The 16,618-nt window shown below is 40.6% G+C and overlaps 1 protein-coding gene across 1 annotated transcript in view; it reads right to left on the bottom strand.

Annotated features, from left to right (window-relative positions):
- LOC126426813 (phosphatidylinositol phosphatase PTPRQ-like) overlaps positions 1–16,618 on the bottom strand; it is a 267,688-nt gene that overhangs the window by 67,101 nt on the left and 183,969 nt on the right. Inside the window, exons 11-12 of the mRNA XM_050088816.1 lie at positions 14,485–14,723; positions 12,738–12,810 (exon numbers count right to left, since the gene is read on the bottom strand). Coding sequence (XP_049944773.1) covers positions 12,738–12,810; positions 14,485–14,723 — 312 coding nt within the window. The remainder of the gene's footprint in view (positions 1–12,737; positions 12,811–14,484; positions 14,724–16,618) is intronic.

Below are 16,618 nucleotides of genomic sequence, written 5' to 3'. Positions count from 1 at the left end.
ATTTTTCGACCTATTCTGGTTTGTCAACTTAAAATTTACACCCTGTTTATCAACGGAGACAGGTAGAAATGTGTTCACCAACAGGGACTCGAACCCAGTACCTCCTGCTTACATTGCAGACACTCTACCCATCAGAGCCTCCGAGGGCACAGAGGATAGTGCGGCTGCAGGGACTACCTTGCGCACGCCTCTGTGAGACCCACATTCTCACCTTATATGTCCACACACTACATTCATAGTATCCCTACCCCACACAATTATTACTTGTGGAAGGCACTCTTACCTAGTCCCGTAAGAGTTGAAGTAATATGTGTGCATTCGCACAGAAGAAGAAGAAGGTGAATTTCCAGAACTATATACTTATATGGATCTGGTGTTTGTTCTTTCGGACATGGCTGAAAGAACAGACACCATATCCATATAAGATAAGTATAATGTCTAAAAGTAAGAAGGATCAGGATCAAAATATAGTAAATGTGAATTTCTCATAAATTTTCATTCAATTGACCTGCAGAATGAGTGGATTTGTGCAACAAGGCATCCTTCAGTGTATGACATTCTTAAGGAAATATCAGTTCTTCAGGATGTTGCAAAAGCATTGTAACCCACTTGATAAACGAGGGAAGGGAGATGATATGCAACAGTTTTTACAAAGCTGCTCTGTAACCTTATTAATAAACAATTATTCTAATGAGGAGAGCCAATCTATTTAAATTATGAACGCTTTATGGGAGTAATCTAATGGCAATGATTGCATGTCTAAGTCGTAATCTCCCGTAATTATGTATGGTAACGGGTCGTTTTAGAGTTTTCCTGCAACTTGGGGATTCAATGAATGAAGAAGAAATCTGGGGTGAGCGCAGACAATAAAAATGTTTCTGGTGACAGCAAGTTGTCGGTCAGATATACGCCAGGAACAGAGTGGTGTTTTCTCAACAGACACGAAAGCTCCGTGCAGTCGCCGTGGGAACGGCAGACCAAGAGGGAATGCCTACAGCATCCCTGAATATGGAAGTTAATAGGAATATAAAAAAAGGGAGGAAGGTTTATCTGTTTAGCAAGAGTAATAGAAAGCAGATTTAAGACTACCTAACAGATCAAAACGAAAATTTCTGTTCCGACACTGACAATGTTGAGTGTTTATGGAAAAAGTTCAAGGTAATCGTAAAATGCGTTTTAGACAGGTACATGCCGAGTAAAACTGTGAGGCACGGGAAAAACCCACCGTGGTTCAACAACAAAGTTAGGAAAGTACTGCGAAAGCAAAGAGAGCATCACTCCAAGTGTAAACGCAGCCAAAACCTCTCAGACAAACAGAAGCTAAACGATGTCAAAGTTAGCGTAAGGAGGGCTATGCGTGAAGCGTTCAGTGATTTCTAAAGTAAAATTCTATGTACCGACTTGACAGAAAATCCTAGGAAGTTCTGGTCTTACGTTAAATCAGTAAGTGGCTCGAAACAGCATATCCAGACACTCCGGGATGATGATGGCATTGAAACAGAGGATGACACGCGTAAAGCTGAAATACTAAACACCTTTTTCCAAAGCTGTTTCACAGAGGAAGACCGCACTGCAGTTCCTTCTCTAAATCCTCGCACAAACGAAAAAATGGCTGACATCGAAATAAGTGTCCGAGGAATAGAAAAGCAACTGGAATCACTCAACAGAGGAAAGTCCACTGGACCTGACGGGATACCAATTCGATTCTACACAGAGTACGCGAAAGAACTTGCCCCCCTTCTAACAGCCGTGTACCGCAAGTCTCTAGAGGAACGGAAGGTTCCAAATGATAGGAAAAGAGCACAGGTAGTCCCAGTCTTCAAGAAGGGTCGTCGAGCAGATGCGCAAAACTGTAGACGTATATCTCTGACGTCGATCTGTTGTAGAATTTTAGAACATGTTTTTTGCTCGCGTATCATGTCGTTTTTGGAAACCCAGAATCTACTCTGTAGGAATCAACATGGATTTCGGAAACAGCGATCGTGTGAGACCTAACTCGCTTTATTTGTCCATGAGACCCAGAAAATATTAGATGCAGGTTCCCAGGTAGATGCTATTTTCCTTGACTTCCGGAAGGCGTTCGATACACTTCCGCACTGTCGCCTGATAAACAAAGTAAGAGCCTACGGAATATCAGACCAGCTGTGTGGCTGGATTGAACAGTTTCTAGCAAACACAACACAGCATGTTGTTATCAATGGGGAGACGTCTGCAGTCGTTAAAGTAACCTCTGGCGTGCCACAGGGGAGTGTTATGGGACCATTGCTTTTCACAATATATATAAATGACCTAGTAGATAGTGTCGGAAGTTCCATGCGGCTTTTCGCGGATGATGCTGTAGTATACAGAGAAGTTGCAGCATTAGAAAAGTGTAGCGAAATGCAGCGGATAGGCACTTGGTGCAGGGAGTGGCAACTGACCCTTAACATAGACAAATGTAATGTATTGCGAATACATAGAAAGAAGGATCCTTTATTGTATGATTATATGATAGCGGAACAAACACTGGTAGCAGTTACTTCTGTAAAATATCTGGGAGTATGTGTGTGGAACGATTTGAAGTGGAATTGTCATATAAAATTAATTGTTGGTAAGGCGGGTGCCAGGTTGAGATTCACTGGGAGAGTCCTTAGAAAATGTAGTCCATCAACAAAGGAGGTGGCTTACAAAACACTCGTTCGACCTATACTCGAGTATTGCTCATCAGTGTGGGATCCGTACCAGATCGGTCTGACGGAGGAGATAGAGAAGATCCGAAGAAGAGCGGCGCGTTTCGTCACAGTGTTATTTGGTAACCGTGATAGCGTTACGGAGATGTTTAGCAAACTCAAGTGGCAGACTCTGCAAGAGAGTCGCTCTGCATCGCGGTGTAGCTTGCTCGCCAGGTTTCGAGAGGGTGCGTTTCTGGATGAGGTACCGAATATATTGCTTCCCCCTACTTATACCTCCCGAGGAGATCACGAATGCAAAATTAGAGAGATTAGAGCGCGTACGGAGGCTTTCAGACAGTCGTTCTTCCCGCGAACCATACGCGACTGGAACAAAAGAGGGAGGTATGACCGTGGCACGTAAAGTGCCCTCCGCCACACATCGTTGGGTGGTTTGCGGAGTATAAATGCAGATGTAGATGTACAACGTTTAAGGTCTATGAGAGCAGGAGTAGAACACGACGCACTCAGTGTGGGAGACACACATTGGGGGTCAAACGACGTCACAGATGTTTAAATGTTGATGTTTAAATGTTGTAAGGAAGCCTATGATTGGCTCGCAACAGTTAATTCTGTAGTAGCGGCGGAGACTCATGAGTCTGGCATGTGGGCGTTTCTATTGGACGAAACACGTAAACAAGCATATAACACGAGTGCACTTCTGTCTGCTGCACGACTATAGGAGTGTCCTGAACAGAACTGGTTAACCACACCAGTTTCGTTACAAGGAGGAAAGTTGCTGCAGTTGTTATAAACTTTTCGCTGGTCGGAACTCGGAATGTACACTGCGACTGGCTCTGGGATTCTGGCACTGACAGTGCAGCTACAATTTGTGTAGCAGCTCATCACTGAGGCTGTAGCTGGACTTAAGAAACTTTCAGCGTCATCTGCAGGCATCTCCTGCACCCAAGTACCAGCAAAGTTGTAGGCACGGGCCCAACATGTGTATATCATGACGGAGGGACTGCAAAGTTAGTTGTTTCAAGTGAAAGTTTTGTTCTTCTGAATTAATTATTAGCACCAAGTAGCTGCTTCTGGTATGTGCTTAACTGAGAGAATCAGTGCACATTTGTAATTTTATGGCTCTTGTCTTCAGGCTATCAATTAAGTCTGCAATTTTCATATCTTTCCAACTCAAATTCACCAACGTGTGCCCATATCTGTCATACATGTTTTTGCATCATTTTGCACTTTTATAATTATTTGTATTGGTATTTCAGTGGCTAGAAACAAAGTGATATACCTAGAAACAAATCAGATTGTTGTAGTGACTTTTAGTTCCGTTTAGTAACAGAAACCTTGCTCAATATTTCTACGTGAGCTGAGATACACATATTTGATGATCAGTTAGGCCATCTCTGTTTAATTCAAATAGTCAATTAGCTAAATATGGCGCGACTTTGCTTTTTAATTTCACATGATCTCATGGGCAACTGTCGGTTCACTGTACAGGTCACTGGGTTCCAGTCTCATAGCATCTGTGGGTTATGCTAAATTCTCAGCTGACAACTCACAGTATATTAAAGTGAGAAATTAAACAAATGAAGAAGGGAAGAAACTATAAGGTAGGAACATTGAGAGAGAATTTCATGAACACTTAAATTCAGCACGATCTGTTTGCGAATACACACATATCAAAACAAGTTTTGCGTCACCTCGGTTCCCCGAACTCCGGAACCTGCACAGAGAATTGGAATAGAGACCAACATAAACTTCATTTCCGCCCTTCGTTTTGCGCATGAAAGCCACAGATTGGATGTTGTACCACTGTACAGAAAGGCCTTCAGAGGTGGTGGTCCAGACAGACTGCTGTACACACCGGTACCTCTAATACCCAGTAGCACGTCCTCTTGCATTAATGCATGCCTGTATTCACAAGTTCATCAAGGCGTTGTTGGTCCAAATTTTCCCATTCCTTAAAAGCGATTCGGCGTAAATCCCTCAGAGTGGGTGGTGGGCCACATCGTCCATAAACAGCTCTTTTCAGTCTTTCCCAAGCATCCCAAGTATAATCGACAGGGTTGATGTCTGAAGAACATGCAGACCACTATAGTCGGGCGATGTCGTTATCCTGAAGGAAGTCATTCACAAGATGTGTACGATGGTCTCGCGAATTGTCGTCCATGAACTCGAATGCCTCGCCAGTATGCTGTCGAAACGGTTGCACTACCAGTCGGAGGATGCCATTCACATATCGTACAGCCCGTTACGGCGGCTTCCATGATCACCAGCGGCGTAAGTCAGCCCCACATATTGCCACCCCAAAATAGCAGGGAACCTTCACATTGCTGCACTTTCTGGACAGTGTGCCTAAGGCCTTCAGCGTGACAGGATTGCCTCCTAACACATGTCCGACGATTGTCTGGTTGAAGACATAGGCGACACTCATCGGTGAAGAGAACGTGACGACAGTCCTGAGCGGTCTATTCGGCATGTTGTTGGGCCCGTCTGTACCGCACTGCGTGGGGTCGTGGTTCAAAGATGGACCTCGCCTTGGACGTCAGCGGTGAAGTTGTGCATCATGCAACCCATTGTGCACGACGTCCTGTGGCTGCATGAAGAGCATTATTCAATAGACTAATAACTGACTAGAAAATAACAACAGAACTATTATTTCTCAAAACAATATGTACGCTCCGTGGCGGCTGTGAAATATTCAATACCGATTGCAGGTTGCTGCGTTGCTCCGAGGCATAATCCGTAAGGAGCGGTCATCCACTGCAGTAGTTGCCCTTGAGTGGCCTGAGCGAGGCGTGTCAGCGACAGTTCCTGTCTCTCTGTATCTCCTCCATGCCCGAACAACATCGCTTTGGTTCACTCCGAGACGCTTGGACACTTCCCTTGTTGAGAGCCCTTCCTGGGTCAAAGTAACAATGCGGACATGATCGAACCTAGGTATTAACCATCTAGGCATGGTTGAACTTCAGAAAACACGAGCCATGTACCTCCTGCCTGGTGGAATGACTGGAACTGATTGGCTGTTGGACCCCCTCCGTCTAATAGGCGCTTCTCATGCATGGTTGTTTACTTCTTTGGGTGTGTTTAGTAACATCTCTGAACAGTAAAAGGGACTGTATCTGTGATACAATGCCTGCAGTCATCGTCTGTATTCAGGAGTTCTGGGAACTGGGGTGATGCGAAAGTTTTTTTGATGTGTGTATAATCGTATGGTACCTTCCACAGTAAGAGAAAGTTGTTTGAGATGTCTGTGAAATTTCCTTGCCATCAAACTAATATTCAACTGTACTTATATCCTATTAATTAAGCGTGTATTCATTAACTGTTACTATTTCTTGATAAAACGACTCTAATTTGCTTCTACTATATTGATCTTCAAAAATGGTTCAAATGGCTCTGAGCACTATGGGACTTAACATCTTAGGTCATCAGTCCCCTAGAACGTAGAACTACTTAAACCTAACTAACCTAAGGACATCACACACACCCATGCCCGAGGCAGGATTCGAACCTGCGACCGTAGCAGTCTCGCGGTTCCGGACTGCAGCGCCTAGAACCGCACGGCCACCGCGGCCGGCTATATTGATCTATTTGATGCACTTATATAAATGTTATATGCACTTATATAAATGTTACAAACGGAAATTCGTACAAAAAGTATATTGTAATAATGGAGCATGAGTGTGGGTAAACCTTTAGCATCATGTCCATTACCAATCTGTGGGATTTATATATTCCTGACCTGAAGGGATTTTCTTTTATTCCTTAGTTTTCCAAAATTTGTAACAAGGTTTTGTGAGGATGTATAACGTTATGACTGTGTCTTTGGGCATCTTTGGATTATGCTTAGGGGAGTTGAAGATAGCGTGACGAATGGCGTAATATGTGACCTTTATATCTGAGAAAAGTACTCAGAATACTACGTAAATGATTAAGAGAAAATCTGATGCGCTTACTAATCATTTGTCATCATAAATAAGTGTTCATGTGAAACAAATACTTTTTATGTAACTTTTGTTTTCGAAACGTTTTATCACTCTGGTATTTAATGTAGTAACGAGTGACGTGAAACATTACAGTTCAGTTCCTGCTCCTCCGCGCCGACACCTGACAGCGAGAAACGGCATTTAAGAAATAATTGTCTTGTGCTGTGTATGCTAATAGGAACAGAAGAGGCCCTCATAAGTGGTACAACACTATGCATCCTCTATCTCGCACTTCACAGTGGTCGGCAGAGTATGTGTGTAGATGCAGATGGTAGGCATTGTTTAAATGAAAGAGAGATTATCTGACCTGGGCTACTGGTATGGTTCACCTCTGTTTTTCACATTTCACGAAGATGTTCAGAAAGCAGTGTGTGTGGAATAGGACCGAAAGCCAATATTGGCTGTCTGATAGAAAATAATGTTGCAGGAATTAATAAGTCTACACAGATTATTTCCTTAGAAAATAATGTTGCAGGAATTAATAAGTCTACACAGATTATTTCCTCCACTTCTACATCTACATCTGCATCTACATGGATACTCTGCAAATCACATGTATGTGCCTGGCAGAGGGTTCATCGAACCACCTTCACAAATATTCTCTATTATTCCAATTTCGAACTGTATACGGAATAAATGTACATTTATGTCTTTCCGTGAGAGCTCTGATTTCCCTTTTTTATGACGATGATCACTTCTCCCGATGTAGGTCGGCGACAACAAGATATTTTCGCACTCGGAGGAGAAAGGTGGTGACTGAAATTTCGTGGAAAGGTTAATCCGGAACGAAAAACGCCTCTGTTTCAACGATGTCCACTCTAATCCTGTATCATTTCAGTGACACTCACTCCCCTATTTCTCAATAATACGAATCGTGCTGCCCTTCTTAGAAGTTTCTCGATGTACTCCGTCAGTCCCATCTGGTAAGGATCCCACACTGTGCAACAGTATTCTAAAAAAGGACGGACTAGCGTAGTGTAGAGAGTCTCCTTTAGTAGGTCTGTTGCACCTTCTCATTTTTCTAGCAATGAAACAGAGTCTTTGGTTAGCCTCCCCCGCAATATTTTATGTGTGTTCCTTCCAATTTAAGTTGATCGTAATTGGAGTTCATAGGTATTTGCTTGAATTTACGGCCTTTAGATTGGACTGCCGAAGGTTAACGGATTCCTTTTAGCTCCCACGTAGATTGCCTCACACTTTTCATTATTAAGGATCAATTGTAAATTTTTGCGCTGTGCAGATATATTTTCTACATTGTTTTGGAATTTGTTTTGATCTTCTGATCATTTTATTAGTCGATAAACATCAGCATCATCTGCGAACAACCTAAGACGGCTGCTCATTATGTCTCTCAAATCGTTTATATAGATAAGGAATGGCAAAGGGCCTGTAACACTAAGTTGTGGAACGCCATAAATTACTTTTGTTTTACTCGATGACTTTGCGTCAATTACTATGAGCTGTGACCTCTCTGACAGGAAATCGAGAATCTAGTGGCATAACTGTGACGATATTCCGTAAGCACGCAATTTCAATACATGTTCCAAAACCCTTCTGCATAACGACGTTAATGATACGGCCTGTAGTTTAGTGGATTACTCCCACTACAATTCTTGACAACTGGTGTGACCTGTGCCAATTTACAGCTTTTGGGTACGGATCTTCCGTCGAGCGAACGGTTGTATATGATTGTTAAGAGTGGAGCTCTTGTCTCAGTACATTATGAAGGAAACATAACTGGTAAACAGTTGGGACCGGAAGACTTGCTTTTGTTAAGTGATTTAAGTTGGTGCACTATTCTGAGGATATCTATTTCTAGGTTACTCATGTTGGCAACTTTTATTGATTCTTCGGTGAAGGAATTTCGGAAAGCTGTGTTTAGTATCTCTGTTTTGGCAGCACTGTCGCCGACAGTATTTCCATTGCTATTGCGCATTGAAGGTACTGATTGTATCTTGCCGCTAGCATACTTCACATACGACTAGAACCCCTTTGAATTTTCTACCATGTTTCGAGAAAAAGTTTCGTTGTGGAAAGTATTATAAGCATCTCCCGTTAAAGTCCAGGCTAAAGTCCGAGCTCTGTAATAGATCGCCACTGTTGGAAATTTTTGGTCCTTTTAAAGTTGGCATGTTTTTTCATTATTTCTGCGACAGTGTTCTGACCTGTTTTGTGTACCAAGGAGGATAAGCTCCGTCTTTTGTTGAATTATTTGGTATGAATCTCTCAATGCTGCCGATATCTTTTCTTTGAATTCAAGCCACATCTGGTCTACACTTATATTATTAATTTAGAAGAAGTGAAGATTGTCTCTTGGGAAGACGTCAAGTGAATTTTTATCTGCTTTTTTTGATCAGGTATAATTTTCCTTCATTTTTGGAGGACGTCGGGGTTACAATATTCAATCTCTCCACAACAACCCTGTTTTCATAATCAGTGTATCCGTTTTGATGCTTGTTATTAGCTCAGAATTATTTGTTGCTAAGAGGTGAAGTGTGATTTCACAACCGCTTTGCATTCGCGTGGGCTCATGAACTAACTGCTCGAAACAATTTCCAGAAAACGCGTTTAGCAAAGTTTCAGATGATGTTTTATGAGTACCTTCGGGTATAAACATGTATTTTCGCCAACATATCGATGGGAATTACAAATCACCACCAACTATAACTGTGTGAGTCGGGTACATGTTTGATATCAGCCGGCCAGAGTGGTCATGCGTTTCTAGGTGCTACAGTCTGGAACCGCGTGACCGCTACGGTCGCAGGTTCGAATCCTGCCTCGGGCATGGATGTATGTGATGTCCGTAGGTTAGTTAGGTTTAAGTAGTTCTAAGTTCTAGCGGACTGATGACCACAGCAGTTAAGTCCCATAGTGCTCAGAGCCATTTGAACCATTGATATCAAACTCACGTTTTTTTTAACTGTCAGTGATTGAATCATCTCAATCGGGAAGTCGGAAAAGGGAACCAATTATTATTTTATTCCGGTTGCCAACGACGACCTCTGCCCATACTAACTCAAAGGAACTTTCTTCTTCTTTTTTTTTTGATAATGTGGGGCCACAGTCAAAATGTATTTCTTTAAAGTCAGTACAGCCATTAAACGGTTGTTTATTTACAGTGTTACATTTCCACTTACACAATCAAGATTTCGGCTTCAAAGCACCATTGTCAAGTATTTTCTGAAACTAGGTTAGACAATAACAGTGAAATACATAACAATCCTTATTTGTAATGCTTACTTACAAGTGTTATAAACTGCCAAAGATGGCATATTGTGGTATTAAAATACACTATTAGACACATTTTCTAAGAGACGATATTTCTGATAGAGCCTTTTTTCATTACTGAGTACTCCGTCTTGACTGAATGACAATTGGCTAAGTGTCAAATTGTCTTGGTCAAAGAAATTCCTGTTACAAGTAGAGGACCATTTTCTTTTAGTTTTGGGACTCCTGTGTTATTTGCACTTATTCCTAAGTAATGTTCTGACACATGTAACAGGATTTACATGCCTGATGATATGTACACCATAAATATTGCTTCAAACCTCACTGGTTAATTAATGAGTGAGTAGAATAAGTAATTGCACTGTATTGTATAATTCAATTGCGTCAAAATTACACAACTTATAGTTGGCCACGTGTTAATTTCACGTAAAAAGCTGTATATTTACCCACCGAAATGTACTTTAAACAACTTCAATGGCTAGCTGGACTTTTATATTTATGGATGCAGCAAATATTATTGCGAAGTTTGTTATTGTTTATGAGCAGGGAACTTTATTGTATACTAAGATAAACAGGTACTGCAAAGATGTAACAACCACCAAAGAAAATAAATTGTTCCTAACCTTTCCTGTCGTACTGGACACTGAGTCCAAAAACTAAAAAAAAGTGTTCAACTGCTTGTAACAGGAATTTCCTTGAACTAGACAATTTGTCACTTAGCCAACTGTCATTAAGTCAAGATGGTGTACTCAATAATGAAACAAAGTAGTTGGCTCTGCCAGAAATATCGACTCTTAGCCAGCGTGTCTAATAGTGTATTTTAATATAACAGTATGACATCTTAGGCAATTTATAACGCTTGTAAGTAAGCATTACAAATTTGGATTGTTATACGGTTATATCACTTGTTATGTATTTCACTGTTATTGTCTAACCTGCTTGCAGAAAACACTTGATAACGGCACTTTGAAGCCAAAACCATGATTGTGTACATGTAAACGTAACACTGTAAATAAACAACAGTCTAATGGCGGCACTGACATTAAAGTCACAGGAACTATCTACTTCAATTGTGTGACAAAAACTACTTCTAACAGCAACAAACACGCCACCGCCAACTGTGTTTAGCCCATCCTTACGGAACACCATTAGGTTCTTCGTAAAAGTTTCGGCTGATCTTATCTCCGGCTTTTTCCAGGTTTCAGTGGCCATAACGATTGGAGCATCAGTGCTTTGTATTAGCATCTGGAGTTCCAATACTATCGCAACACAGGTACGACAATTTACAACTGATATACTGTTGGTTCCTGTACCTACGATCTTCCTGTGTTCCGCCTGCACCTTTTGGGACTGAAGCCTTTTTGCGTTTTCTCGAGACCCTCTAACCTGAAAAACCACCCAGTCCACGCCACACAGCCCATGATACCCATGTAGCCACCTCCTATGTACAATGGACATGCGATCTATTCAGCAGAGTCCGAAACACTACCACCAGGTGGTGGCAGTCGAGGAATCTGCAGCCTACATAGTCGCAAAACCGTGTGAGCCTCTGATTCATACCCTCTACTCAGCCATGCTTTCATCTCGCAAGAAAGCTGGGCGGCTTTTACAACTTCTGTTAGCTGCTCGAAATCAGAGAGAATCTGTTTCGATCCAAAGCGAGACACATCACTGGGACCAATGTGAGCCACCAGCTGCAATTGGCTGCACCCTGTGCTCTTCATGGCATCCGGAAGGACCCGTTCCACTTCAGGAATGACTACACCTGTAGTGCACATGGAGTGCACATTGGCTTCCTTCCCTTCTTGGCAGCCACGTCCCTAAGGGCCCGAGAACGCTCCTAACACTGAAATTCCCAACTATCAGTAATCCCACCCACTGTGAATGTCCAGATCGTGCAGGCTGAGAGCTTTCCTTCGAAACAGGATAGGTGACTGCATCTGGTTGAGTGACAGTGTTAACCACAGAGACCTGTCCTTAGACTGACCGGGGAGGTCTTACATGCGGCCCTCTGGGAGTCTTTCACCAATTGCCACGGCCTGAGGTGACCTCTCACTCGACCACTGGTGAGAGGTGAACCTCAGTGCAAGCAGTAGCTGGACTAGGCGACAGTGAGGACCGATCGGAGGACTTGCATGTGCTGGAAATCAGTTGGATTCCCGCAGCCTGGCCATAACAATGGCACACATCCGCTGCAGATTCAAGCTGTGTTACCAAAGCCATTACTGCCTGGAGCCGAGAGTGAAGTGCCACCAATCTGACTAGCATCTGCACACAACAGTCACAGTCCCTGTCCATACTACAGACCATGGAAAACTACACTATACAGGCAAACTCAATAGCGACACGTGCTGCCGAACTCTACTGTAGACCCTGACCAAAACTCAAGAACTGTGTCCAATAAATTACAATAATACACAGAGATTCAAAAACCGAAATACCGAAGACTCTGGTAAGACTAAATAATTCGTTCTTGATTAGGAACTTATAATATGTCACAAGATCGGTTTACTTTCCACTGCAAGAACTGTGTATATTAGGTATTAAATTAACATTCACAAACTCAAGAAACTGAACTATCAAAGCACACAGATGAAATTATACAATTCACTACTCGTTAGGAACTCGCAAAAGTCACAGAATTGGTTACTTCCCTGTTGCCGCTTCTGTCTGGGCCGATTGCTGTTGTCGGACTGATACATCATATGAGAAATGTCACATAAAGAGTAGCAGTATGCTTAACTTCAATTCAGATGTATATTCTAAAATAGAGGCTCTCAATATTTATCTATAATTAGCAACATTATCATAAGTGTCATTAAAAGTATTGCAGTAGTGTGGCAATAAATCGTCATACCCCCTTCTAAAGTGACAGCTTCCACTGCAGTAGGTTCTCCATCGATGCTCACTTCTTTATTACGGGCCTGGACCTAAATATAATAGAAAATTTTCTTGTTATAAAAATGAGACCTGAAATTTGAAATGTAGTAACTGTAGCAGAGGTATACATATTCTCTCTCTCTCTCTCTATCTCTCTCTCTCTTACTCCATCTCTCTCTCTATCTTCCTGTCACTATTCAGCCGAACCCGAAACACAACCACCATATGGCGGCAGTAGAGAAATCTGCAGCCTAAACAGTCGCAGAAGCGTCTGAACCTCTCATTCATATCCTCCACTCGGCTGTTTCATCTCGCAAGAAAGCGTAGATATACATATACACTCACACACACTCAGCAGTGTACAGAACACTTTTTCAATACAAATTCCTCCAGTAACAAGAGACAGTCAAGATGGAGTACGTTTGACCCTTTTGGCTATGTTTCTGATGTGTTCTACGTACTAGTACAAAACAATTGCAGAATGAACAAAACTACACACAGTGGTGAAACCATTAGGTTGAATATTTATGTGCTCTATGCTTTCAATATCAATTTCATCCTAATTCACAAAACTTTCATGAATCAAAACGAGTGTACTGATATGCCTGTCTTGAAGTATTTCATCTTATAAATAAATGGGAGCAACATTTACTTGGATCTAAAGGACGAGAAAATGACCCATTGCAATCACAAATACATTAGTTATTCAAGAAAATATTTGTGTTTAATAGAATTTTCGGAATAGTGAGAACACATGACAAGCTCTTAATAATACAAACATCAATTTTTCTCACTTATGAGAACTGAACACATCAGTATTTTCAACGCAAATGAAACAAAAAATATTGGTCGTGTGATAACCCAGATTTTAAATGTGACTAGGTAATCGAAGAATATAACCACAGTTGCAACAGAATTTCATTGGAAATCATGAGTGATTTTGACCTCATATTACCCTATTTTCAAATGACATCGAGTACATGTCTGTTTCTGAAGAACAAAATATTTGAAGTTTGTCATATAATTAAGATTGTGCATTATGTCTCTTTGTGATAACTTAATACAAAACTCTCGACTGTCAGCTTTTAAAATAAATTGACTGTCAGCTTTTACTATAAATTGTGATCTCCATCACAAGAGACCTGTTTCTTATCTACTAAACTCTGACATATGAGTAACTAGTTTACACTATGTGTGTGTGTGTGTGTGTTATTTTTATTGTGTAAATATTGAAAAAATCTTAAGAAATATTTATGCAAAATACAGATACAAACTTGTTGATAATTAAAAATCAGATCACAAACTTTACTGATGTGATCTAAAGAAATTATTAAATGCTGCAAAGGAGGTCCCTTATACTTAAATGCATGATGGTAATACGAAAAACATCACTGATGAATCTGCTAGGAAACCACTATTGTCTGTTAAATTTCTACTTTGCAGATTATAAATTTCATATATGAAAATCGCAATATATTGATTAATTTCAGAAATGTATTAATGGGTAAGGTTGAATATAATATCGAATATTAGTTATAAATTTTGTGTTATCAGCAGCAGACTTTGGTTTCACAGTTTTTACTTGTAGTAATAGGTACAGCTGTGAGAGAGAAAAAGAAGTGTTGCGATAATGTTGGACAATTTTCTAAAGATGTTTTGTCAAACTCTTTTTAAAGATGAACTTATGTTTGGCTGAGTCCATAATAATAGTACAGTCTTATTACCTCAAAGTGGTATTTCTTTCCTGGTGATAGACCAGAAACAGTATAACAGTAAAGATCAATCCAAGCACCACAATATGTTGGTTCTGTTATAAGTTTCTTTTTATAGCCGCTGCCATCTTTAGAATAAGTGATAATAAACGATTCAATATCCCCATACGTGTTGACTGGTGGTGACCATCTCAAGCCAACCATTCTGCGACCTCTCTTGTAGACATTGAGGGATTGCACTGCATCAGGAGCTGGAAGAGGAGAATAAAATCAACTGTGTGAAAATAATAGAGCTCTGCTAATACAGTGAACTTCTATACTTCGAATCTCATGCACTCCATGCCTCAAAACATAATTGTTATGATGATGAAAAGCCAAATTGTAGGTCTATCGAACGATGTAACGATTATAAATCTAAAAACCTGTGGTTAATTATTAAAGAAAAGCTAGGTAGTCAAGTTTGTGGAAGTGTATCTACACCAGGTGCTGACAAAACGAAAGGGTTAAAACTGAGTGAGCAATCAGTTTTAGGAACTGCAAGCTCATATGGGAGAAATAAAGAAGATCAACTAACGTCTCTTAGGAAAAAACTATTTGATCATCGCATATCTCAAGCTCATGATATAGCGAACAAAATCCAGACTAACACAGAAAAACATATCATTCATAACCCAGTTTCTTCCATTGTAAAGGAACAACAAGTTGTTACTGAGTGCGTATTTCACACAGCTTATAAGCAAGCAAAGTTAAATAGACTGTTTTATGAGTTTGAGACAGAAATTGATCTCCACATTAAAAATGGTTTGAATATGGGCCGAATACTACATTCCAATGTTGCTTGCTATATTATAATGCTTCATATTTCTGACCACATGACATCATATCTAATAAGAAATTTAATAAAGAATGACTCCCAATTTTCACTTCATTGGATGAAGCCACTTCTCTTTCAAACATAAACGCTTTGATTGTATACTTTGGAACCTTGTTTAAAGGAATGGAAAACCCCATGACGCTTTTTGAGCTAAATGACACCACAGCATCTGGTATCTTGAAAGAACTTTTAAAGCAGAATCACTAGGTCTAGGCTATGACTTTTTGAAATACCATTTAATCGCTTTGACTTGCGATGGAGATTCTGTCATGTTAGGAAAAAAGTCTAGCCTCACAAAGCAGGTGATGGAAATGTTTCCAAACATTCATCACAGTAGAAGAAGTGGTGGGAATTAATCACTTTAAAATATTAATGGATAAAGTTAGAAACATTCTCATCTGCTCTCCGTAAAACAGCATTGAGCTGCCAGTTGTTAGAGGTTTGGAACAAGAAATTTTATAAATCAGTCGTGTGCCTGACACTCGTTGGGTGGCCTCCAGTTTATTGGCAGCAAAAGCTGTACGGAAAGATTACATCAGTTTTTAGAAGCATCAGAGGACGAGAAACGGGACTCAAAACATGGGGCTTTGTAATACATTGTCATATACATCTTTTGTTTCCAACCTAGCTGTAATGTATGATGCCTCAGAAGAGTTGGTCGATCTATCGCTACAGCTTCAAAGATCAAGTGTAAACCTTGTTCAAGCTCACAACGACTTTTAATAAAAGTGTTATCAAAGTCGGGTTGATGCAATGTGACAACATGCAAATGTATCTAACATTGCACTGGAAAATATGAACTTTCAATGTGTCGAACTTTATGTAAGATTTCTGCTAAGCAGTTTTATCGCAGCTTGACAAATAATTTGTCATCCAGGCTGTTGTCAACAGTGAATGCATCTGAAAGCTACGATGTTGTTATGAATGACATGAATATCATTCACCCCAAATTCTGGCCTAAAAACATATCTATCACTTATGGAGAAAATGAGGTTTCTCGAATATGTGAAAGATTTAAGATTAAGAGCCCTTGTGAAATAATAAAGGACTTCAGGGAGTACAAATAGGTTCTAAAACCAGTACTAAGCGGAGAAACACCAACTATTCTTGTACAGCCACCAACGTTCAAAAAATTCTTATCGGTAATAAACAGCATTGCAGTGTCGAGTGCGGAGTGTGAACGTGGCTTTTCTCCAATGAACTTATTTATGACACCACTGAGATCTTCACTCTACATCACCACTGTTTGTAGTTTATTATGCATCAGACGTC

Source organism: Schistocerca serialis, chromosome 11, assembly GCF_023864345.2.
Source record: "Schistocerca serialis cubense isolate TAMUIC-IGC-003099 chromosome 11, iqSchSeri2.2, whole genome shotgun sequence".
NCBI classification, from domain to species: Eukaryota; Metazoa; Arthropoda; class Insecta; order Orthoptera; family Acrididae; genus Schistocerca; species Schistocerca serialis.
Note: the sequence above shows the minus strand (reverse complement) of the source record. Positions and strands in the feature narration are given on the sequence as shown.